This window comes from Barbatula barbatula (genome assembly GCF_947034865.1).
Source record: "Barbatula barbatula genome assembly, chromosome: 5".
NCBI lineage: Eukaryota > Metazoa > Chordata > Actinopteri > Cypriniformes > Nemacheilidae > Barbatula > Barbatula barbatula.
Window position 1 is genome coordinate 18,601,204 of NC_136769.1, and position 25,034 is coordinate 18,626,237.

General features: G+C 39.7%; 1 protein-coding gene across 8 annotated transcripts in view; it reads left to right on the forward strand.

Annotated features, from left to right (window-relative positions):
• olfm2a (olfactomedin 2a) overlaps positions 1–25,034 on the forward strand; it is a 57,070-nt gene that overhangs the window by 18,018 nt on the left and 14,018 nt on the right. For 2 of the 8 annotated variants that reach the window (XM_079457333.1, XM_079457334.1), the window contains exon 1: positions 17,204–17,253. The exons of 2 other annotated variants lie outside the window; for them this stretch is intronic. Coding sequence is in view for 2 of the 6 variants with exons in the window: in XM_079457328.1 (XP_079313454.1) it covers positions 13,254–13,397 (144 nt within the window). In the remaining 4 variants the exon portion in view is untranslated. Of the gene's footprint in view, positions 1–7,031; positions 8,548–13,021; positions 13,398–17,203; positions 17,254–25,034 lie in introns of those variants that run through there. 4 more of the 8 variants (XM_079457335.1, XM_079457332.1, XM_079457331.1 and 1 more) reach the window with 4 other exon arrangements.

Here is a 25,034-nt window from a genome sequence, read left to right on the forward strand (position 1 = left end):
TTATTTTAACACACTACCACAGGCTGTTCCGTCTCTAAATGGCCATATGCCCACTCACAGCAGCGTAATACAAACAAAAACTGCTAAATTGCTTGGATTTGTCTTTAGTTTCTTTAGTGCTGCTTTAATGAACACAACAAAGAATCTGCTGGTTCCAATATGGTCATTCTGTGCCAACCTCTCACCAGCTTTAAGCCGTATATAGAAAAAAAACATGTACCATATTATCTTCTACAACACACAAAAATGGCAATTTACATCTGGTTGGTAAAATATCGAGTTCTATCTAAGCATTTGGGAGCATTAGGAGCATCATAGTGTGAGGAGAAATGTCCCTCGTGATGTCATCATTTTTAACACCGTTTTTTATCTCTAGTCTGCTTCGGCCCACTGTCCCATTTTTCAAATCTATTCCCACTCATCCTGACATACTTAAACAGAACATATGGATCCCTGAATCTTTTTCTCTTCCCCTATATATAGCAGTAAGCCTAGAAAACGATATTTACCTGTGATCAAATTACTTTCCAGCGCTCTGCGTTTTCCCCAAGGACTTCACTTCCCACGATACTGTCTGCAATCCCCGCCCCTGACAGTCATCGGCTCCATCACAAGGACACTATGGGCTGAGTCCGAAATCGCATACTCAATGAGTAACGGACTTAATTTCAGTAAGTACGTACTTAACGGGGCTAAATGGGTCCGTACTGTTTTCAATGAATGGGTATAGTATCAATACGATCCGGCAGTCGTACGCCATATTGACGTGATCATGTGACGTAATTCTTGTTCTGCTCCTTTTCAATGGCGGGTGGCAACTTACGTTTGAAGTGCATATCCGCCACCTACTGTACTGGAGTGTGGGCCAGCGATTAGCCATGTGATAAAGCCCAACAACTGAAGTTATGAGAGACAGGTTGCATTAACACCGTGACATGGGTTTTGTACAAGTAAACGACACAGCTTTCAATTTACTTCGAGTACAGCACATTCAGAGGTTTTTTTCATTTTTATGTATTTTTATTTTTACCTCGTAGGGCTATATGCTTTTGATTCAAATAAAAAAAATGAATACAGCAGCTTTGTTTTCTCAGTATAATTTCGGCAAAAACAGGCCCATACATACTTCTCATTGTGATGAGTGATTATGCCAATGGGACGTTCTTTTTTAACAGATAAATTCTTATTGACTGTTAACTGCTGCTAATTATTCGTTTATCTGTATTCTGCGTATTGGTTGATGTCTCTCACATAGATTCAGCCATGTAGCTGTAATATACATTCTATTGTAGTATTAAAAACAACCTGAGAAAATCTCTTCTGTGGTGTTTTTTATGTGCTATGCATGTTTTAATATGGACGTTATCCAAATGTTATCAGAGACCACGCTCTAGTTTAACTTTCACTTCCTTATCAGATCTTTCCTTGTCCATAAAACTACACTATTTTTACATGTCTCTTCCTAGTTTGTTTGGATAAATAAGTCATTTAATTTTGGTAATTATTCGGTTTAGGATTTATTTGTGTTTTGTATTATGTTAAGGAAGGTGATCAGAAAGTTGAAAGTGTGTCCGTGAAACCACCTGATTAAAATGATCTTGTGATTATGCATTTTGTTATGTCTGCGAGTTAAAAAAAACATTCAAGCAATATAGAATATTGTAAAGGGCAAATATACATATAAAACATTAATAAACTGCTGAAAATAAGCTCAATATTAATGCTTTGTATTTAAATTCTACCAATTAAATCAATGCAAAACACGGTCAATTCAAGAACAAATCAAGGTCAAAGTTGCATTTGCTTTACAATAACTAACAGCAAGTTTAATTGTACATGAAGACTGTTTTGTGGGCTGTGCGTGGTATATGTCCCGTGGGCTCATGGGAAATAGAGCATCTCAAGTATCCTTCACTGAGTGCTTCAGGATCTGGGTGTAACCATTACCATCTGTGAATTACTCATCTACTCTTTTGTGAATACTGACGATTCAGACATACCTACTATGTAGTAAGGTAAAACACTATAGTAAGTTTCCGTATCCGGACGCAACATTAGTATACGCACGCCCCAATTCTCACGAGAACTAGTGCACCAGCCAGGTATTTCTCGCCTACTGTTTTATGAAGACCGAGGTTCCGGACATACTATTCGTTCGCCCACGATATAGTATGAAAGTATGCGATTTCGGATTCAGCCTATACTGTATATACTCTGCCTGTGTTATGTTTGTCTCGTCTGAAATATGACTATTGTACCTCCGTGTGTCTTATTAAATGTATATTGGACTTTACTCCTACCTTCGTCGGTCATCCCTGCAGTACCGTAACACATATAAGGCGTAGGCGAGTGAGATTTGGATATATCATTTCTGAACTGAATTTTGAAGAGATAATACACCCAGCTGCAGTCAAAACTTTGAGACTTGCATTATGAGATACCGAACTGTATGATTTGACTTTATTGATCGCCGAGAGGCAATTGACATTAGGGACACAAAATGCTTTAGTGACACAGAAAATAGACAATGCGCATCACATATATATACTTGTCATCGTAATGACATTTTAAATTCAAGTAGGTGAGGTACTTCGAATGATGATCACCATCTCACGGGATACAGATGAACAGCCTCCAGCATAAAATTTGTGGAATTGTAGTGATTGGTAGGGCACCTAATGCCGTGCAGAGGCGACATAAATTCGACGTGGGGGTAAAATGATGTGGCTGGAAATGCAGTAGGTCTCTGTGACAGCCTGTTTCTAGTAATATGAGAGATTGCTTCGGAGGTCACACCGGTGATTTTGGAGCCGTTCTTGGCTCTGATATAATATGGAAGCAGTTCCTGGCAGAAATGGAAGGGAACCGAGGTACAAAGGGGAAACAAACAATGCTGTTTGCAAATGAACTGAGGAAAGTTACTGAGCATGATCTTTGGATATGAAGCGATTGCTTGCCAAAATAAAAAGGCATTTAGAAAGATAAACCTGCAGGAACTTCACGATTAAAAAGATAAGAGTGGCAAGATAGTCAATGAGATAATGAGGCTTGTCTTTTGTGTGGAAATTATGGTGGAGGTTTGTCACGCTTTGGTCCAGCGAGGGCTGTAATTTAAAGCGCAGCAGTTCAGCAAAATAAGTTTTGCTGCATAGACCATCTGATCCCGGGGCTTTGTGGATTTAAGCTGCTTACGCATCTGAAGGTTCAGCCTGAACTTACAAGCGTTGTGTTTTTTTGCTGTAGCTAACTGACATGCTTTCCAGCATTCATGTTAACTGTATATTGTATGCTTCTGAAAGTGTCTGCAAAGGGTGCAAGCAGCTTAAAGTGATAGTTCACCCAAAAGTGAGATTTTATCATTTAGTTACGCTCATGCTGTTCCAAACCTGAATGACTTCATTCTGCAATCACAAAACAAGTTATTTTGAAGAAACCAAACAACACTGACCCTCATTGACTTACATTGTGTGGGCACAAAATCCCTGCCCATTGCTCAAAATATCTCAGGTTTGTGGGTTTTAGGCGACATGAGAGTGAATAAACAATGTCAACATTTATATTTTTCAACGGACTACCCCTTTAACACAGTTTAAGGAGCTCTCCATGATCAGATTTTCTGATACATTTTAGGGTGAAGCAACAAACATCTCATCTCAAATCTTATCTACCTACAATGTAATTTCCATCTCATTTCAGAAGTACCTTATGAATATTTCTATGGTTGGGCCTTTAATTGATTGATAGGATTGTTCTTTGAAGGCCAAACTGAACTTGAGTCTTAGTTTGTCAATTCAAGTCCAGTTGGGTGAAAAAGTGCTTCTGGGGATGATGGGGGAGGTCAGCCATCTTATAGCAGGTGTGAAAGAATTGAGTCCACTGGTCAGAAAGGAATTGAGTTGAACTCCCTGAGGTGTCACATGTCTTCTATGGGTCGGTTTGTTCACAGCAGCCATGGTTTTGATTACATTTAGCTGCCCTGAAGTTAGCCTGCCGTGTTTCTGATCCATCTTGATTATGTGGGTTGTATAGGCCTGATGTGTTTTTCCCTGATTCAGAGGAGCAAGAGCTTTCTCTCTCTCTCTCTCTCTCTCTCTCTCACTCTCAAGAGTATCAGTTTCTTTGTCGCCCATGGTGTATTATTGGGGTGCAGTGTTTTTTTTGGAGAGAATGACAGAATCAACACATGGCTTGATGTATTTTAAGACAATGACAACCTGTTAATAGAAGACAAAGCATTTGTCATAAAAACAGGTCTCAGGTGCAGTGGAAAGAGCTTTACAACAGCTTTCAGTACTCAAGGTGGTTTTTGATTTGACCGTACTCTCATCCTTCTCTAAATGCTTTACTGCCGGGGTGTAAACATTGACAACTAGGACGACGTTATCATATGCTGAGCCCATGAGACAGATGCTCATAAAGGGAATTTTCATTTGTTTACTTTATTGATTTCTAATACCCTGTTTTAATAAATCATCTAAACACACAGGAATGGCAGTCCTTACAAGGCATTATACATGATACATATTATTAATGAAATATGTTTAATAAATAACTAGCGATGTTTTATTGGTGTGAGCAGTGTGTTATAGTTTGCAATGACTTCTGAATTATTTCTGCCACTTGTCAAGGATCACAACTTGTTTATAAGAAAAGTAAAACTATATTTGTCTCAGTATTACATCCAGATGTATTTGTGTACACATAATTGAAACTAAAGCAAGATAGCTATTTACTGCATAGACGTTTCATCGGACATACGCATGGCAAGTTAATTTCCGGTCTCTGTTTGTTGATCGGTCTGGCTAGTGGCAAATATTATATGATTTAATGTATATTAACTTAACTTAATATTCTATCGTACAATAATTAAACAAATTAAAAAACAATTAGTTCAATGTTATTGTTCATTCATTTTAGGAAATGAACAATTTGTTGAATAAGTTGTGTAACTTTGTCGCCTTTAAGTTAAGCCAAGTAACTGTTCTTCTACTGGTAACCCAAAATAACACTGGCTAGACATACACTTAGCTTGCTAGCTACTGTAATTTACTTGTTATTTTGCTTGTTTACTGAAATACTTTACAGGAACTCTATGCGGATGTGTACTGAAAGTTATGTTTGGGCCACAAAAGCATGCATGCGCGGTAACGTTTATGATGTTGCTTTGAAACGTCTAAAACTGAAAAGTTGTTCCAAATCTATTTGACTTGCTTTCTCGCTTGAAACACAAAACTGGTGTGTGACGGACACCTTCAGTCCTAACCCAATTTATTGTTTGGGGGGGAAATCACTCTTCAGATTTTTTCTTGTGCGTTACAGATGCAAGAAAGTCATATGGGGTTAGAACGACTTAAAGGTGATTTTGGGGTTTAATTCAAGGTGTCCTGAACTGGCCATTTTTATTATTTTGAACTGATGTATGAGGTCTACTTATGAGGTTTGCGTGGTTTTTACCTACGAAAACATCAAAATCAATAAGTAACAGGCTATTTTCTACCCGGGTTTTGAGGCCAGCTCTGTTTTATGCGCGTGCCGCATTGAAGACTTGGAAGTAAACGCCCACTGCTATGATTGGATAGCAGTTTGCGTAGTAAACTTAGTTGGAGCCTTCTGTGAATTTGATTGCACATAAGATTGCTGCGCCATTCCTGTCGTACTAATATTAACTGCACAGCACTGCTATTCAATTTTAGTCTCTCCGCAAATCCAGAGCTGGAACGTACTTTAAAAACTTTTCAAATAAACGTTAAACACACATGTCGGAAGGAAGGTTATGCAGCGACTGTGTTCTTCCGCAACCAAGCACTGCACAATATTTAGCGATCTTTTAATCGGCATGTTTATTGTTTGCTCGCTCCATTTGGTTCCGCGCCACTTGTGTTACTTCAGTACTGTCATTTGCGAACCAGTGGGCGGGGCTAGAGATGTAGTCTTTGATATTCTTCTTTAGAGGCGGTGTTCAACCTCATAGATAGGTGCATTCAAGGATCTGGCGTTCGATGCGCCTCTGGTCATTTCAGTAACAAGGGCGTTTTTAGTTATGACATTTAAGGATGTTCGCTTGACTACGACTACCTCTTATAATACAAAAGCTCGTGTTAAAATTGATGTCTTATTCATCGGCCCTTTAAAATGTCCACATACAAGTCAAGATATATGCAAAGCATCAATAACAAATCAAAAGTCAGCTAGTTGTGGAAAAATCGAGTGCAATGCACATTTTCGGAACATGCAAACCGGATCAATCTTTCAGTTGAGGTTTGCACATTTTAGTTTCTCAAACCCACATCATCATCATCATCATCATCATCATCATCATCAAGCAGACTGACATTCCCACCACCCACACGCTTTCCATCAAAGCAGCGTCCAAACAGCAAAGAGCACAGATGCTGCACGTCATCTGATGAGTCATTTAAACCGAGCAAACAATGACCTGTCTAACTAGTCTGTTACCTTTCTGGATGACTATTCAACTCATAAAAAACGTCTTGACTTGCCTTGGCAGTATTCTCAAAGGAGCAGTGATACTTAATTGCTCAGTTTTAATAAAAAATCTTCTTCGCCAAGTCTAGCAGGAAGCAGAACAATAACTTATTCGAAACACCCGCACAGATCCTCATCGTTTAATTATTTCTGACATCTCTGCCTACCTCTACCTCAGGAAAATGCTTGCGGAAATAAAATCTGTTGTGAAGGCCCTGAGGATCAGCACAAATCAAGCTGAACAAATCCTGATCTTTGGTTTAAGAAAAGATACATCAATTGGCTTTGAACGCTCTCGTTTATTGCTTTTTCGGCTTGTATTTATTAGAAAACACTTCATTAAAATTTAACTGAACTGATGAAAACATGTACTATTTACACAAACACAATACTAAAATACTCCGGATTCTCAGAAACCTTTTAGAAACACAGCCACTGCTGTTTACTGATAGCAATCTTCTGTGTTCCATTAGCAACATATTCTTGGTTAATGCTGAAGCAGTTAATTGAAAAGCACGTAGCAGAGACTTTGACCCCACTGGGTCATAACACTTATTCAGAGTCTTCCTAACATACGTGCCATGTGTTACACAACATTGGAAATAGCTCTTCAGTGCTTTGTCCTTGGAGAGTTTATAGTTCAACAATATTACCAAAGTGTACGAGCGTGTATGTAAACATTAGAAAAGAACAACTTGTGAAGCTCGCGGGTGGGTAAGAGAGGAAGATTGACACCACAAACCACAGGTTTGCTTTACTACAGTTGTTTCTCATTATTTATTATTTGCAGTCTGGGGTCGCTTCTATTTTGGATAATGCATTGTTTTGCATTTGGCATGCAACAATTTTCATAACAATTGATATTATCATCATAATAACTTGAGTGAAAGGTTTAGAATGTGTTCGTTTGTTTTGCATTTTTCAAAATGTTAAAGCATTGGGTATTTCTGGGTTTAAATGGAGAATTCACAGATTTACTTTCGCTTAGGTGCGCCTGAGAGTATCCGTGTCTTCATTTTATTTAGGTTTAAAAATGTATTTGTCCAATTTAAACAATCTAAGTAACTTTGCAACTACTTGACAACTAACTCTCATTGTTTGAGTTTTAGTAGACTTTTTGGTCAGGGTTAATGAAATAAGATGACATGTAGTTTTTTTTTTATAGGTATTAGGACTTACCATTGTTACCAACATTTGTTTCTTTGCACAATTGAAACACAGAATTGACCAATCGATCCAAAGTCTGATAAGTTACTATACAATCATTTTAACACAGACAATTGTTTCCATGAGCCTGGAAAGACTCAATACAGAGATAATAATCATTATGTCTATTGAAAAAAGTAGCTCTATTCAAAGATCATTTAAGGCAGGAAGTAGTTGTCTTTCAGCTTTCAATTGTAAAGCCATTTACCAAAGACATTGTCAAGACCGATCCCAAAAGCAGGCGGACTGGCGTTCAGACAGCACACATCACATTGCAGGCTTGCCTCAATTAACAGTCCCATCTCGCCCATGCTTAAGACGCCCAATTTTCCATCAGCAATTAGTCAAATTACAAGAACCGAAGAGATTTTTTCCCGTTTCCCAGCACAGAACGAATGTACGATTAGTTCAGATCAGTGGGAAGGGTCAGCGTGTCGAGTCGGTGTTCGCGATGAATGTTATTCGCAGAATTAATCTCTGTGGCTGTGGGTGTAATTGGGTCATTGAGGCGTGGAGAATGCGGACGGTGATCATTGTAATCGGTTATGAGATGAATGTGCACGGCATCATTAACTCAATGGGAGGCAGGCTGTCTTATTCTCACCTAGAGAGACAGCCAGGGATTTGGCTGGCGCACTACAGCTCCGGTTTGAAGATCTAATTTTCTCCATGTCTACTGACTCATCGTGACATACAGCAGGACCAGTCGCAAATAGAAGACAGCGGCACAATGTTATAGCCACGGCTCTCCATCCCTGCACAACAGCAGTGTTGAGCTGTATTGGCAGAGGATGCGAGGAAAGTAAACTGCTCCACGGCTGGGTTCTGCTTGAAATGCTGCGTGCGTGTGTGAGGGTACGTGGGGGTTTGAAAATGCAGTCCAGATGTCAGAAGTAATGTCTGTATTATTGCTGCAAATTATATTTTTTGTGATATGTATACTGTTGACGGTATATTCAATGTATGCATGCCTTACATTTTTTGTCACTTTCTACATTTGCTAAGATCTGTGAGGAATACAGAATCCCGCAATGCATTCAACTAGACTTTCCATGTCCACAGTGAATAAACCAAAAGTAATCGTAAAGCCACCATATAGACCGCTTCATCGGACGTTTTCGCCAGGACTGTGGTTAACTTCCGGTCTGTGTTTGTTTACCGGTCTGCCTAGTGTCTATTAATATAACTATTTATTAAAGTATTAAGTATTAAATAAAGGATTCGTTTAATTTTGTTGTATGTTAATTTTATTAATTAAACAATTTGTTGGATGCGTCGTGTATCTTTGTCGCATTTCAAGAAACCGTATGGTACATTGACATCTAGTGATTGTGCTTTGAATCGCAGTATAAATGCAAATTATAGGAGAGGCAAGTTTAGCCGAGTAACGGTTCTTCTCGTTTTCTTTAGCTTGGTATTAGATATAGTCTACAGGCACTCGATTATTTGCAGAAGTTAAGTTACGTCCACAAACGTGCGCATTTGCAGTAAGATAGATTTATGTTGTCGCTTTGAAACAGTCTATACAATAAAGCTCATGATGTCAATGTACTTGCACCGTGTTTTTTAGAGATGCACCGATATATTGTCCAATAATCAGGCGATAAAAGCTTTTTTTCATAGGCTCTGTCGATAGTTTCAAAACAGTCAATGATCAGGGCTGATATATCCTTTCAATCAAAAGAGGACAGGAAAATGCAATGAATTTATGCTGTGTATATATAAAATGTTTAGAAACATCAACAGTTTGATTTTCAATATCAATAGTCATTACATGAATTAATAACATTCAGAAAGTAAAGAAATGTGAATTCAATCTTCAGAATCGGTATCAGCAGATATCACTCTGAATAATCGGCTATCGTATCGGTGGAGAAATTTAGTATCGGTACATCTCTAGTTTTAATCCTTTCTGGGGATTCTCAGATGTGGTTGCCATACATATTTTTCAGAAAGAATTCAGAAACAGAAAAAGTAACAGAGCATACAGGTTCATTTTTAGCTGATAGTCACATCGCTCATAAAGTACACTTACACCAGGAACCCCACAGCATCAAAAACTCCAAACCTCTGGATCCAAAGTACTTCATCTCACATAACAGCCTGTTCCCCGCTGAGCAGCAGCTGAATAATGCTGCCAGTTTAGACATTTATCTTGAGAGAGGTACCATGAGCATAAAACAGGAAGACAGGTCAAAGCAGCTAATGGCATCCGTCATCCCTCACGCAGCACTGTCACTGCTGGTTAGCAGCACATGAATAAATGCGTAACCGGCCTGCATCACAGCTCTAATGTTTCTCAGAACACATAAAGGGAGTTGATGTGTTCGGGGTGTCGTAACGCAGCAGGATCCAGCACTGGCAGTTGCGGGTTGCATTATTTATCGTGGTTTGTGCAGGAGTCAAATTCTGGCGCTAAGAACCGAGACGGTCGTTGTGTTGTTCAGGGTGGTCGCTGTGCGGCACAGGCTCTCGGGGACCTCTGTTGTTCAAATCCCAAATGAACAAAGCGCTTCTATCCGTACTTATCTGTATGCAACAGCTGCAGTATAAACCTGACCGACATTTATATGAGCTATGACTGTCAACATGAAATGTTGCATGATGCCATGAAAATGGTTGTAATCAGGGCTTGTGGGTTTAGAAAACAATGGCTTTTGTATGCGCAGTTTGCCAACTGGCAGAACGTTTAATATTTATTGTGATATTCGATGAAGGCTGCATGCACGACCAGGTGTTGGAAAGCGCTTTTCAAGACAGCGGCTGTGGCCTTGGATGTCGCGCGTGTTTAAAGACTCGTCTAGCAGGTGCATTTATTATGGTAAAGGTTCTTGAATAGTCAAGGAATGTCCTTGGAAAGGTTTTGGGTACATTTGGGAGCCACGCTAGATCTTTACTGCCATCTGCAGGTGAACACGGGCACGGCACTATGCAGCTAAGGTTAATTTAAACAGCGTGAACTGATTAAAAATGCCCTTTAAACCAGAAGGGCAAACACAACAATCTTATTTTGAGTAGATGTGTAGCACAAGAGTACCTTTGCAAAGTTTGCACATGACGGTGTAAGCGTGCGAGAATATGAGTAAGATCATTAATGAGGACATGAATGTCTTGGACGGAAATAGCAGAATGAGAGGCCCGGAGGGCAGGAGGAGAGAAAATTTTGCAGTGGCATGTCAGCTGCAGCATGAAAGACATTAGCCAACCTCCATGTTCGGTCCCAGTCTAATCTTAGGCATGATTTGGATTTGTCAGAATGCGTCTTTGTTATCATTTTGCTTATTTTACTCCATCAATCACAACATCCTCATATGTGCTGCAGCATAGACATAGCACTACCCAAAATGGCTATGTGTTGGACAGCAGCACCATCTAGTGGTCACCTGTGGAAATGACCCCCAGCGGCTTAGAACAGATCAAGCTACTTTAAAATGCAAATCTCATTAATACAAACAATCATGTAAAATGTATTCAATAATGAAAATGACATTTTATGTTTACTTACACGATTAAAGATCCAAAATCAATTCTCCCTCTCCATTTAAGGAGTCTATCTAAAGAAAGCCTATTGTGCCTGTGAGGATACAAGTGCTAAATACATTTGACAGTCTGGAAACTCAAATGATTCCATTTCCAAAAGTGCTTCAGATGAACTGTTAGCATCTCTGTCTTGTTGAAAGTCTATTTTTAAACACCTTAGGAAAGATTACATGACTCTGACATGATTTTGCTTCAAAAGCAACAACAAAGAGAAAAATAATTGGGGTCATTCGAGTTTTGGGCTTTTTACACTTCTCTGTATGATTGTGTGGATGAGATGTTTTATTTGTTACTTTTTAAGTCATTTATTTGAGATTTGTATGATTTTTTACCAATATGATGGCATGAGACCTGTTGATAGAATGTTAGTAACTTTTTGATATTAATTATATCAGGGGTTGTTTTTCACATTAAGCTGTCATTCTGGATTTTGTGGAAAAAAAAAAGGTTTGATCATCGATCTCAGTTCTTTTGACAGTCTGTTTTAGTTTGCATTGTAGTGTGTTTTACTTATGCTTAGGCAAACCTTAATGTTGCAGTGTGTAATTTCTACAGAAATAAAAGTATCTTTTCAAACCCTAAAACACTAACCCATCTATAAAGCAGATATTCCTACACCAAGGAATCAATGTTGTTGTATAGAACTATGCTCAAACTAAGAACTTATAAATTATATTTAGCATTACTATAGGCTACCATACCATACCATTACATTACCATAGAATAGAAGTTTGCCAGTAACAGTCTGAAGATTGTGAAATCTACTATATACACTTTTTTTAAGTCGTAAAAAAAGTACTTTAAAATGGAAGTAGTGGGTTATTTTAATGGCGTTGCAGTACTCGCATACAAACACATGATGGCAGTGTTGTACCGCTTAAGGAAGATTACTGCTATTTGCATCAGGTGATCTGAGACCTCAAAGGGTCTGAGACAAATGTCACTTTTGATCAATCGTTATGGTAGCTACGACAATCTCAAATCACTTTCAGCCCGTCTAAACACTGAGTGAAGACACCTGTTGTGAGCTAATGAACCTGTGCAGACGCAACAGGACAGTTTATTTACAAACAAAAAATAAAACAGATTGACTTTAAAGGACACCGTTCTCCAATATTCTGTTGCTGGAGATGGAACAGCTTCCACTTGATTCATCTCGTTAATTATGTGACTTATGTCGCTTGAGGGTGAAGATGATGGGAAAGAGAGAAAGTGGCCTGCATGGTTGAGCTGCTGATGGACCGCAGTCAGCTCTGGTTAGTGCTGAGCACCAGCGTTGTGCTTGTCTGCATTCAGATTTCCCATTATGTTTTGATTAAGGAAGTGTCACATGCACATGTGATTGATGAGCTGTCGGGGAAGCTGCCAAATGGAACGCCTCATCGTCTTCCTCATTAAACACTCCGGGAGCACAGCTCCTCTTCCTCACGCACACACACATGGAGAGAGAGAGAGATCACAATTGTGCTGCCTCTGTAGTTGTGAGGGAAGACAGACCCTTCAAACTGCCGATTGTTCCACGAAGATCTAGGAGTGAGCTTCTCCCCTTCCTCAGATTTTTTGTGCTTGCCAAAGAGAAGTGGCACGCGGAACCAGAGGAGAGGAAGACGAAGGAATGGATGTGGAACGAGAATGGAGAGAGGCAGGGGTGGGGAGGAGGAAGAGCGAGAAATAAAGAGAGAGATAGAAAGGCAGCCAATGCGCAGGGCTGCATCTTGAAAGAGCAAGTCGAGAGAGAGAGAGAGAGAGAGAGAGAGAGAGTGTGAGCGAGGGAGGGTGAACATTGGCAGTTGCATCCAGGCTGAAGAAAAGTGTGCGTGTCGTGCACCGCTGTGATGCCGTTGGATTTGAGCAGCTGGCGGGTGTGAGCTGGTTTTGTAGACTCCCAGTGTGCACGTGCGGCCGTTCGCTGGCGGAGGAGGACGCATCAGGTTCGTGTCTGTTCTCGGTGGTGCATCTGGACCCCGGCGTTAGGGAGTGTGGAGGGGCATTAGGGCCAGGCGGTCGGCCGGGGGGACGACATGAGCGTTCCGCTCCTGAAGATTGGCGCGGTGCTAAGCACCATGGCCATGGTCACTAACTGGATGTCCCAGACGTTGCCCTCACTGGTGGGACTCAACGGAACCACCATCTCTCGCGCAGGCACCTCGGAAAGGATCGTCAGCGTGCGTAACCCTTCACTTTCTTCCCTTTTCTTTCTGTCCTTCTGTTCGTCTTGCTGTGCATGTTTTTTGTTCTTTTGAATGAGCTAGGACCTTCGTGTTTAAGAGCAGTTGCACTTCTCTACTGTGAGATTTAACGTGCAGGCTTTTAGAGGGATTTTCAGGCAAGCAAATTGAATGGGTGTCCGGCTGCAGGGGTCGCTTACAGTTGAATTGATGGCTGTGGGTGAGTGATTCTCAGTAGGAGATGATAGACAGGGAAGTTTCACCCAGCGAGATTCATGGCTCCAGTGAGGATATCCTCAGCTTGGCAAGAGGAGCAGAGTTAAGTGCTTTATGACTGATGCTCAGGTCAGGAGTGAGGCGGGGAGGTAAGATTGTTTCTTTGAGGCAGTGAGGTAGTGACTCGTCTCACTGATGTAACCAGGAAATGCAGGGATTTTTTCATAACTCTCTTCCGAGGATTTCTCTTTCAAAGCCCCTCAGACCTTTTTTAAAACAACTTCACTGAACCTCTTGGTGGGAACCGTGCACTTTTCTCTCTGTCCATAACAGAATTAAAGAAATGTCTTGTGGGAGAAAGGCCCAGTCTCTCTACCCACAATCAAAGTGTAATATATATTTGTATAAAGATGAATGACGATGATTTAAGCAAAACTCTGGAGCTACAAACATTGTAAATGGCTGTTAACTGAGTGCTGTCCCTCTCAGTTCTGCCAGTGTGTGAATCATTTCACTTTCAAGCACCTGCGTATGTTATGTTTTTGATGGTTATCCCTGGCCGAAAGGCTTCTTATAACTAACTAGACCTTCTTGGTCAACCAGCATTGTGTTGTTGGTTAACCGAAAGTCTGGAAGCTAAGATCTGCACCAAAGCAAAAGACCAGAGTAAACAATCATCTTGTCACCTTGTCTTGTGTATCTGAGCGTACTCTGTGTGTATTTCGTGAGCGTAACTAAAAGATGGAACCAGGTGCGAGTAGGTGGAAGGGGGTGGATGGAGGGATGCGATTTTCTGGATCATTAATGTTGAGAGATTGCCTGGGGTCTCGGCTGTGTAGTAGCTGAGCATCTGCACCTCAATAAGAGCTCTGCTCGGCACAGCTTATGGCCAGGGATGACACTCCATCTGGATGAGGGAGGAGGAGCTGTAGGGGTCGGTTGAGTCGGTCTGGAAGCCCACGCTTATGTCCATCTGTCTAAAAGAGACGTCTTCAGAAACTGTCTATCACAGCTTTCTGTAACACGTTCACACTCGTTTTCGAAGACTGTTACTACTCCGCACCACAGGCTAGAAGCGTTATGGATTTACTCCACACCTCTCTACAATGCAAGCTGCTTTCCTGCAGAGCTGTTTGAACCTCTCTAAAGTCAATTACAACAATACCCGTATAAAGTTAGCTTTTTATCCACCGATGTGTTAATAGGCACCCAATGGTCACGCCACAGGATAGCCCGCTTTTGCAATCTGCAAAACAGGAAGTTAAAAAATCGACTAGTCAGTGGGTTGTCTGAAGATGAACGGTTTAATAAGGTTGGTTTGAGATAAACAGCATTTACATAAAACACGAGGGCCTGCAATGGAATGAATTAGTCTTACGATGCAAATACAGTTTTTATAAAGTGTTGGCATACCATAAACACACAACCTGATCTGATTGTTATACGTTTTTCTTGTGTTAAAGATATACAAAACTTTGTTTTTAAGCAGGTATGTAAAGATATCTGTTATCAAAACTTTCTCCTTTCCATGATTTACCGTGGTAAGCTTATATAATGATATTATATTGCGCTTTCAGGTACAAATTTTAATGCTACAGTGGGTCCATAATGTAATATATTTCTCATATAAAACTTTAACATCATGTGTAAATCGTCACTACATTATATAAATTATTGCATTACTAGCACAATATTTTATTTAATTGAGATAATGATAACGTTTTAGACATGTTATTATATTCATTAATAATGTAATATGTATGTGTGCAGTTATTACATTATTAGTCTTTACAATGTATTTTGACTTCAACCTATATAATAAAACCTGCAATTTTATGTTTCACAAAGAGGTGGCGACATAGAGGCAAACGTTACAGATCGTAGTTGTAATGAAAAAACGACCTCACCTAGCCAATAGGCTATATACAAAAAGTACTAGAAGATTACTTCTCTTTTTGAACAGTTGACTATTCTTAGTTTGCTTTGTGTATAATAATACAAAACATAACCACAAAAGGTTTACCTTCTCTTTTTGGTTAGAAAGCCTGGGTAAGGTGCAACCTGTTGAAATTGGATAACACTATATTAACAAGCTGCAAAAGTACACATTTCTTTGTTAGAAAATGTTACAAAATTGTTCCTGACATTTATTTATCTAGCTAAAGTGGTACCCACTATAGGTAGTTTGCTTTAACCAAAACCCATTGTCATTCTGGAACTCCCAGGTCTCTCATTTGAAAACCAATCACTTTAAAACATTGTCTCACTTTACCTGAAGGAAAAACCAAGGGGAAATTAGCATACTGTAGATAAAGACAATCATCTTTAATCTACCCTTGAGTGAGGACTTGGTTTTAAAATTCTAGGGATATGAGACAGATGTTACTCTCATACTTGAGAAAGATGCATTATTTCTAATAAGTGTGAAGCCATCCAACGCATTCTGACTTTAAGAGACTCAAATTCCCCTTTGCTCTCAGTCAGAAAGAGATCTGAATTCCACCATCTTGAGATGAAGTGATGATGGTGTGAAATGAGCTGCAGAGTGAAGGTGTGGTTCATGAACGGAGTGACTGATGGATTTGTATCGAGGCTGCAGGGTTGTCCTCTCTTCTCATCAAAGCATCTCATCTTCCATGACGCTGTGGGACCCGCGTGACCGTCCGTCGTCGTGTCAGTCCTGCATGCGCTAACAGTGCCATTTTCCATCATCTCTGACTCACAAATCGCACTACGCCTCACTTGGTCTTTTCGCCCTTTTGAGCTCAGCTGCTAATTCATGTGAACTCATCAGATTGAAAAATCATCACTGTGCTGAAAGGTGAAGGATGTCATTTCTGCGTCATTGGCCGCACCCAATGGAATTGTCACTTCGCACACAGTTTGATTGACAGGGGATCTCACCAATCATAACCCTGATTTCTGGTGCCCCTGTGACTGACCGCCATTTTGTCCGACAAACATACCAGTCCGGCAAACCTGGCGTAGTAGAGCTTTAGTGATTGATATGGAAATGTATATTGATATGGATTTTTTATTATTGTAATAGTAAACAGAGATATATATACCCAGCTTAAATTGAAGTTCACACTATAACAAGATATAGCATTCCTGTGGCTCACTGGTTAGAACATGTTGCCAGCTAAGCCAAGGTCATGAGTTCGATCCCAGGGGATTGCACATAGTCAGAAAACAAAAGGATAGCAAAATGTAATGCAAGTCCCTTTGAATAAAAGTTAAATAATGTATAGCATTAAGTAAGTTATAACTTTACTTTATAAGCGTTTGGGAAGTGGTGTTTTGAGGTGGAATATAATACTTAATGATATATTACTTACATGTATGAGCAAGCCGGCAAGATATACTTTGCAAATGTTGCTCTCTGAAGGCTAAAGTGAGCTTCTCACATCACAGGGATGCAGTGACATTTTAAAGGAAAGACGTTTTCAGCAATGAAGTCGTAAAGCAACAGCTGTACTGGGTTTGTTGTATTAACACAAATAAAGATTAAGAAACCGATGGACTGTTATTCTTTGCAATACTGGAGTAATATTTAAAAGTTTACTTTTGTTTTCACAAAGAAGGATCACGACCGACCAAAACTCTGACCGAAGTTCTCAGTACTACAAATTTCGGGGTAAATATAAACTCTTAATACATCACATTCAGGTTAGCTATACATCCATTTGTGTGACAGTTGCAGCCGATATTCGAATTAACGTAACGTTATCGTCTGCTGGTGTGGACACAAATATACAGTAGGTGTCCTCCCAAATCCTGAATGTATATTGCAGACCTTTCTGTCTGACATCAGCGCGTCATTTTTCCTGAAATTCATCACCATTTCCCACACATTTACACTGGGAGCGCATGACTGATACCGAAAGCTTCATTGCCTGATGGTCTTCAAATGTGGCTAGACAAACAAAATGGCTATATTTTAGCAATATTGTTCAGTATAACACAGAAATCTATAGTGATTTTGAGAGAGAGAGTTTAAGCCACTATGGCTGCTGTAACCAAACAGACAAACACACACAGATTAAACTCGACTAAGCCTTCAAATTATTACTGTTCACTTTCTGAGGACTGTTCCACCTCACAAAGGTACAAAAAAGCATTTGATGGACAATATGTTGATGATTTCACCTCTGGGCAGAAGCTGCTTTTTGTGAATCTGCAGTCAATATTCACTCTGATTTTCTCAGCATTAAACAAATTGAAATCACGTTAAGTGCAAACTGAAACACAATCAATAGCGATATCAACATTGCTGTAGATAACAAGACCGAGATGAATCACAGGACTGCAAGAACATCATCAGCCCTTTGAATCTGTAGATCTGAAGAAGTATGAGTCAATCCAGATTCACTTTAAACTTCTCTGCCGGCTGGTAACATTAATAATCAGCACTGGAAAACGAAATCTTTGAGTTTCAGTCAAAAGAAGGACACTTCTTAAATTCACATTTACTGTAGAAACTCAGAAAATGATGTTGATCGCATCAGCGGAGTGGAACTGACTGAGTACCATGCACTTAAGAGGGAACATTTAGTGTGTTTACACAAACTTAAAGTGATTTTACTCAACAACACATAACTGTGTTTGACAAATAAAGGTTGGAAATGACAAGAGAATGAGTAAATTATGCCAGAATGTTCATTTTTGGGTGAACTAGTGCTTTAAATGTACTTGAAGTGCACTTAATATAAAAAAAAATTTTGGACTCCACTGTGCTATTTTGAGACACCATGAACAATACAATAAACATGTCTTTTGCATGTCTAAGTACAAAATGAATATGTGACAATAGAGCACTTTCAGTGGACTTAAATAGTACACTATTATATTAGCACACTTATAAAGAAATAAAGTGTGCACTTTTTATTGGGTATGCACATTTTCCTTTATACTCTCTGTCAAAACGTAACATGATTTAATATATTTGGAAATATAAACAAATATGGAATAATACGGTGTCAACATATTAAAATATATTAAATAATACATAGGGAATATTATATATGAGAACACATTCAGTATAATAAAAGTCCTTGCTTCGAAAAATATGTACAGTTGATGTACTAGTTAATATATTGCATTATATTTTTCAATACATTACTCTATATTTTTGTTTTGTAGGGGCTTTTTAATTGCAAAAGGGCCATAAACTATTTAAGCAAAATACTACCACCATATAGCTTTTCATGGTTCATGTGGCATTCTGATATTGTGTTTGACTAGGTTCAATGGCAATACAGAATGAGATGATTTTTATTGCGTATTGTCGTTCATGTAACCACGCTAATTTGCTACGACATTCAGAAGATTTTTATGATAATTTCCATCAGCATCTGTGTGTTTACGTCGATGCTGAAACATTAGTGCCGTTTCTGAGTATTATGGAATGATGTTATGACAGAAGCAGTTCTCGGGCACATGGCAGAAGTTCACATTTGCATTTCGAGCGGGGACAGATGCCAATGTTGAGCTTCAGGGTAATATCATGTAATCAAAAAGCTGAAAGAAAGCCTTATGTTAATGAAAACGAAAGAGAGCGAAAGAAACAATGCAAGAGTAGAAGCACAGGGTCGGGAAAACGAAAGCACACCAAAGGACATCTAAGGAGAAAAATAGGGCAGTTTTTAATCTCCTTGTTACTGTGGAAACATGGGTTCACGGATAAAGGCCTTGCTGTGGAAAACAACTAGTGGCTGACTCCTACGCTCTTCATATGAAAGTTGTAATAGAGCTTCTGTCACGTCCATAAAATGGAGCCAACAGATTTACGATGTCATTTATGTCCAGTTTAGCGTCGGGCTCAAGGATCGGTCTAATGAAACCCGCCCTGGGTTCAATCCAGTAGATGCCTCGGGGACCGCGTCAGTCACTGTAGTTGGTTAATCCCTTCCTTGAGTATTAATAGTGTGCACGAGCAGTGATGGTGTCTGTGAGAGAGGGGATGTGACCCTGACTTTCTCTTCTCAGTACCGTTGAGCTGCCTATTGATCACTTTCAGTTTTCTCAATTGGACGTCGATACCCGGGCCGTTTCTCTTTGGGAGAAACAGTTGGGCCTGGCTGAAGATCAGACTGCGGGATCGAGGCTGTTAAAGGTCGAGCGGTGTGTGAGAGTGTGTGGGGTTCACGGTGGGATGTAATGGAGCTGGCGTCAGGCTTTGGCAGCCGTTCGGCTGAGTAAGAAACTGCCACTTCGAGTCAGAAATTGGACCTCGGCATCTTCCCCCTCAGCAACTCTCGGTTTTCACTCATAACTGTCGATCTCTCTCTCTCTTTTTCTCTCACGTACACTTACTGTCTGCAGATCATTGTTATCTACAGCACTCACACTGGCTTCTGCCTTTGGTCTCTTGCTTTCTGTGTGTCCGTATTTGTGGCATTAATTTGACTTGTGTGTGTTGAGTAAGTATAGACCTGTGGGACATCCATTTACGCCAATTATTCTTCTGCGGCACCATTTAGCCCATGATGTCATTCTCTATTCAGCGAGCTGGGCTCCATTGATTTCTGATCTCCCATCAGCCCCTGCTTGTAGATGCTACCATTATCTTTGTAATAGCTTTGAGCTCAACAACAATATTGGTTCTCACACCGTGGGCTTACCTGGCATGGCCGGCATAATAATTTGAGTAACAAGTATTCTTCCTGTGCACATACATTTTTTTTACAGAAAATAAGAACGTGTCTGGTCTTTTTTATATGTTGCACCAATGAGATTTGACAGCAAAACACGAATGCACTGCAAAAATGTGACCCAGTCTTTGAAAACCCACCTTTAGTCATTTTTGGGTGATTTACAGTTTTCTACATAATGTTAAGAACATTCATGACAACATAATATTGATATCTTTAATATTGACTGAATGAGGCCATGTCAAAAATTGAAATCAATATGTTAAATGAATGGTTGAAATCAAACCTTCATGCTCATTATTTTAGATTTGGATTTTGAGATTGGATTTATAATTTTCAAAGGCTGGGTCACAATTTCCTAGTATGTTTTCTTGTTTTGCAATACAAATATCTTAACATTCTTAAATGAAGTTCAATTACTTTAAATGCAAAAATGGCTATACAAAAAAATGATAAAAGGTAAAAAAGATGGTTGACTTTCTTATGACAGATCCTCTTTACATTGCTGAGCAATTCGTTAGACCAAAACAACTTGATAGTGGTATACGACCGGAATTTGAGCAACTAGCCCGTCGCAGATGCAACCCCAGCGCAAGCTCCCGAGCGTTTTGAAAAAATTATAAAGCGGTGCGGCTTGCGTTTTCCACACGTATGTGTGTTCTGACAAATGGATGTCTCTGGGCGAAGCCTCGGATATCCACTCAACCAAGAACCGCCCCTCGTTTAAATGGGAGAGGATGGCGTTTGTGACCTTTACTAGCCAGCCACTAGGGGGCAATCAAATTGCTTTGCATTCACTTTTGTTCAGTTAATTATTTTGATTAAGTGAAAAACAATTCTGAACTTTGACGTATTATCTCAAGTCATTTTGCTTCAAGTAAATGTATCATGATTCAAGAAGTTTTAGATATTTATACTAAGGGAACAAAACAAAACCTGGTTTTACCTGTATAGGAAACTTTGTTTTCTAAGTGCCACAGTAGGTGATGGTTTGTCAATTGAAGCCATCATGTGAACTGCTTATTTACAATCCACGCAGCACCTTGTGGACCTTCCATTCTTAAACGACTACAAATAAGCTGTGCATTCATATATTAACTCACTGTTGTGATTAAAGCAGAGTTATTTGTTCCTTTGGAGGGTGTTAACAGCAAATAAAAAAACATGCGCATAACCAGGCTGGCTTTTTACAGATGACAGCTCAACCATCACTAATTAAACACTGCTTCATTTTAACCGGTCGTGTGTGTTCATAAATAGCTGGGCTGTTCTGTAACATACACCCACATACAGTCAGCGAATTCGACATAGACACATGCGAGTAATGTGCACCGTGTGTGTTTGTGTGTGCCCCCTGTTCTCTGCTCTTCCATTAGCGGTAGATGAGCGGATATTACGGCAGAATGAATTGGTGGGTGGTAATGAATCCAGGGGTGATTCTAATCAGTTCTTAAATTAAAACTCAACATTTATGCAACATTAATGAACAGAAAGCGTAGTTATGTGAAAGTCGCCCCCTCGGCTCATATCTCCCACCCGTCGGATGGGCGCACGTGTCGTGCCAATGTTTAACATGTGAGGTGCATGTACCGCGAGGATGATTGATGCGACGGTTTTATTCGCATGAGAGACTGCGGGCAGCATATCGGCGTATAGATTGAGTTGCACTTCGACGCTAACCACATCTGACATTCTCAGACACTAAGCCGCAGGTCCACCAAGATGGGATTGAGACTGTTGATGGAGGTTACTGTGGTAATACACTCAGCACGGTTTGAAGAATCAAGTGAGGAAAGAATACAACATTTCTTTAAGCTAAAGCAAGATACGCTCGGGCTGGTCTCAGATCAGCTCGTGCCATCTCCAAACCAGACGTGACTGTACCGATCGCACAGGTTAGGCAGAATTTCTGTTTTGACACACCAGGTACGTGTTTGGAAAGCTTCCATACATCCTGACCCAGCGGTTTGTGTGGGCCAATGACACAAAGCCCCAAAAATAAGCACCAATGCAAAACAGGACCTGCTAGACCTGACAGGGGCTGAATGCCAGAGCGGGCAGGAAAATAGCACGGCACTCACAAAGGCCATTTATAACAGAATGTGGCATTCTTATGCAAATGAATATGTACTGTACAAGCGGGAGTTGAACAGAAGGAAAGAGGCTAATGACCAACCTTATCAAATTTGAGTATGAATCCCCGATGGGAGTGTGTGTGTCGAGTGTGAGCGGTCTTATGTGTGTCTGTCTCTCATGCCTTGAGGCTCAGCAAGCACCTTCACTGGCGTGAGATGCAGGAAATTGTGTGTCCCAATCGACTGGGTCACGAACGGCAGTTGTGTTCATTTTTAAAAGAACTTTCCTGTAGCTCAGTGGCGCTGGCAACGCCAAGGTCATAGGTTCGATCCCAGGGATTGCATGTATAGGGGAATCCACGATATAGGATTTACATAGTCAAATCCGAATTGCTACGTCTTGTTGATGGTCGAATCGCATTTGTGTGTGAGGGACGACACCAACAGGTTAACAAGGGTATAAATACAAAACGAAATAAGCCAGATTCAAGTCACAATGTGCAAAATTGTTTAGGCAAAATGTCTGAAATGCAGGGGAACGTATTTTCAAAACACAAGCAACAAATAGTCAAATTAATGGGCATTTTCATTTAACATCACGTACCAAGGCTGTGCCACTTACTAGACCAGATCTCGCATCACAACTAATTTGAAAACTTCTCGATAATAATGAATTTGTTTTACAATACAGCACATTCATTAATAGTGAAGTACTAATAAAGTTACTTTATTTACCAATAAAGCATCTTACCATTTAAAGAGTCAAAAAGTCCCTTTCACCTTTTTTTCTGCGCACTCTTTCTTCGTCCTCCTGTCACGTGCGCCTGCTTTCAGTGCAGAGAATGACAAGTTACTAAAGTCTGCGCCATCACCATGCTTGCTATGCAGTGAGTTTGGTAATATTACTTTATTATTGTTTTTATCAAGCAGCGCAAAGTTCAGTAACAAACTATGTGCATTTACAGAAAAATCTTTCATATTTATATGCCAAGGTGCACACAGTCATTAGTGAGTCATCTGCGGGTGCCTGCGGAAAGTGCTGCTTCTCTTTACCGGCGCAGAAGAAGCGGAGAGATACGATCCTGCACTGGGTCATATCCAGAGATCGCACTCTTATGCGAGGGGGGTTTTGATACCCAACCCTAAAAATCAGGGGCGCGGATGGGATTTTTTTAACGGGGGGACCAAGCTGTCAGCAAATGATTAAAGTTAGTTATTTTGCGTAATTTGGGCTTTAACTAGCGCTCAAGTACATAATTTGGGCTAATGGTTTTCACTTAAGTCATTGGAGGATCATGGATAGACAAAAATGAACAAAGGCCTACCTATCAACACTAGCAATGTATTATCAAATTGTTATTTGTTATATTGTTATCAATAAATTTACACTGTACATTGGGCTAGATACTTATGTTATGCCAGGACCCTATTAAAGTCTTGCTAAAGTCCAGATAAAACATTATTTCCTGATGATAAATTGTTTGATTTATAAATGTAACCTTTAATCTTTAATGTCTTTTTATTCTGGGGATTTTTGAGGAGAGGTTATCCCAAACAAAAATGTTCTTGAACAAAGACGCTCCGTTCCAAAACCTGTTGAGATGCCTGGGATGTATAAAATGCTTCCTGTTTGTCTCTTCCAAATGATGCCTTTTCTTAAACGTCTATTCACACAAAGAACAATATAATAAAGATAACTATATCGTCTAAAATAAGCTTTAAGCTTGTATACTGCTGTTTCACATTTAAAATTGCCGTCAATGTGTCATTCCCATTTGACATTGTTCTTCTGTATCTTTATAGTTTGAGTTGCAGGGTTATATTTATAGTTATCATTCCTGATGTGAATAGGCCTTAACTTTGTTTAACCTGAATTATAAAGCAAAATATAGAATTCCATATCAGAATACTTCAGGATGAGCTTTGTAAAAAATGATCCAAGATGGTGGACGACATGAGAAGAATGAACATTGTAGTGCAAATATAATTCAAACTATCACTAAGGACTGTCAAAGGCATGCTATTTCTGCTCAATGCGTGCCATGTCATTTGTTTCTTATACTTAAGAGTATGACATTGTCGTTGTAGGCATGTAGGCACCATTTGTACAGTGATCCGAGTTGCTGTCGGTGTAGATCGCTCCAAATCGGTCACTAATAAGCTTGCATTTCAACTAAAATCTGTTAGGGAAGCTTACCGTATTATGGAATAGAACTAAAAGAGAGGAACAGAGGAAAACAAAGAAAGTAAATGGAGGGAAGAGAATAAATTATTGAAACCGACAAAGATAAATCAATTGTCACCCGTGACTCCAGTTCCAAACTGTTAAAACCGAAAACACAAGCATCATTAAACAGTTCCAATAAATTGCAGCTCCAAAATAAACATGTCACCACGTCTTCGGTGAGATGAAAAACATGCATGTGACTTTAAACAAGACAAAGATTTGAGCAAAAGACAAAACCCAAGAGATGCAAGGTCTTGATAGGAGTCTGTTGCCAAGGGAGCAAAAGCTACCGCCATTAGAAGATAAACAGAATGAAATCTGTCTTCCTGTTACCAAAAATAAAAAATAAAAATCATACAATAAGGTGTTTATTCCACAAAAACAAAGTAATGTGCTTCCACTTGAGAAATTCCAATAAAGTTATTATAATAAGAGCAAATTGAAGCAAACTAAATGAATCTCG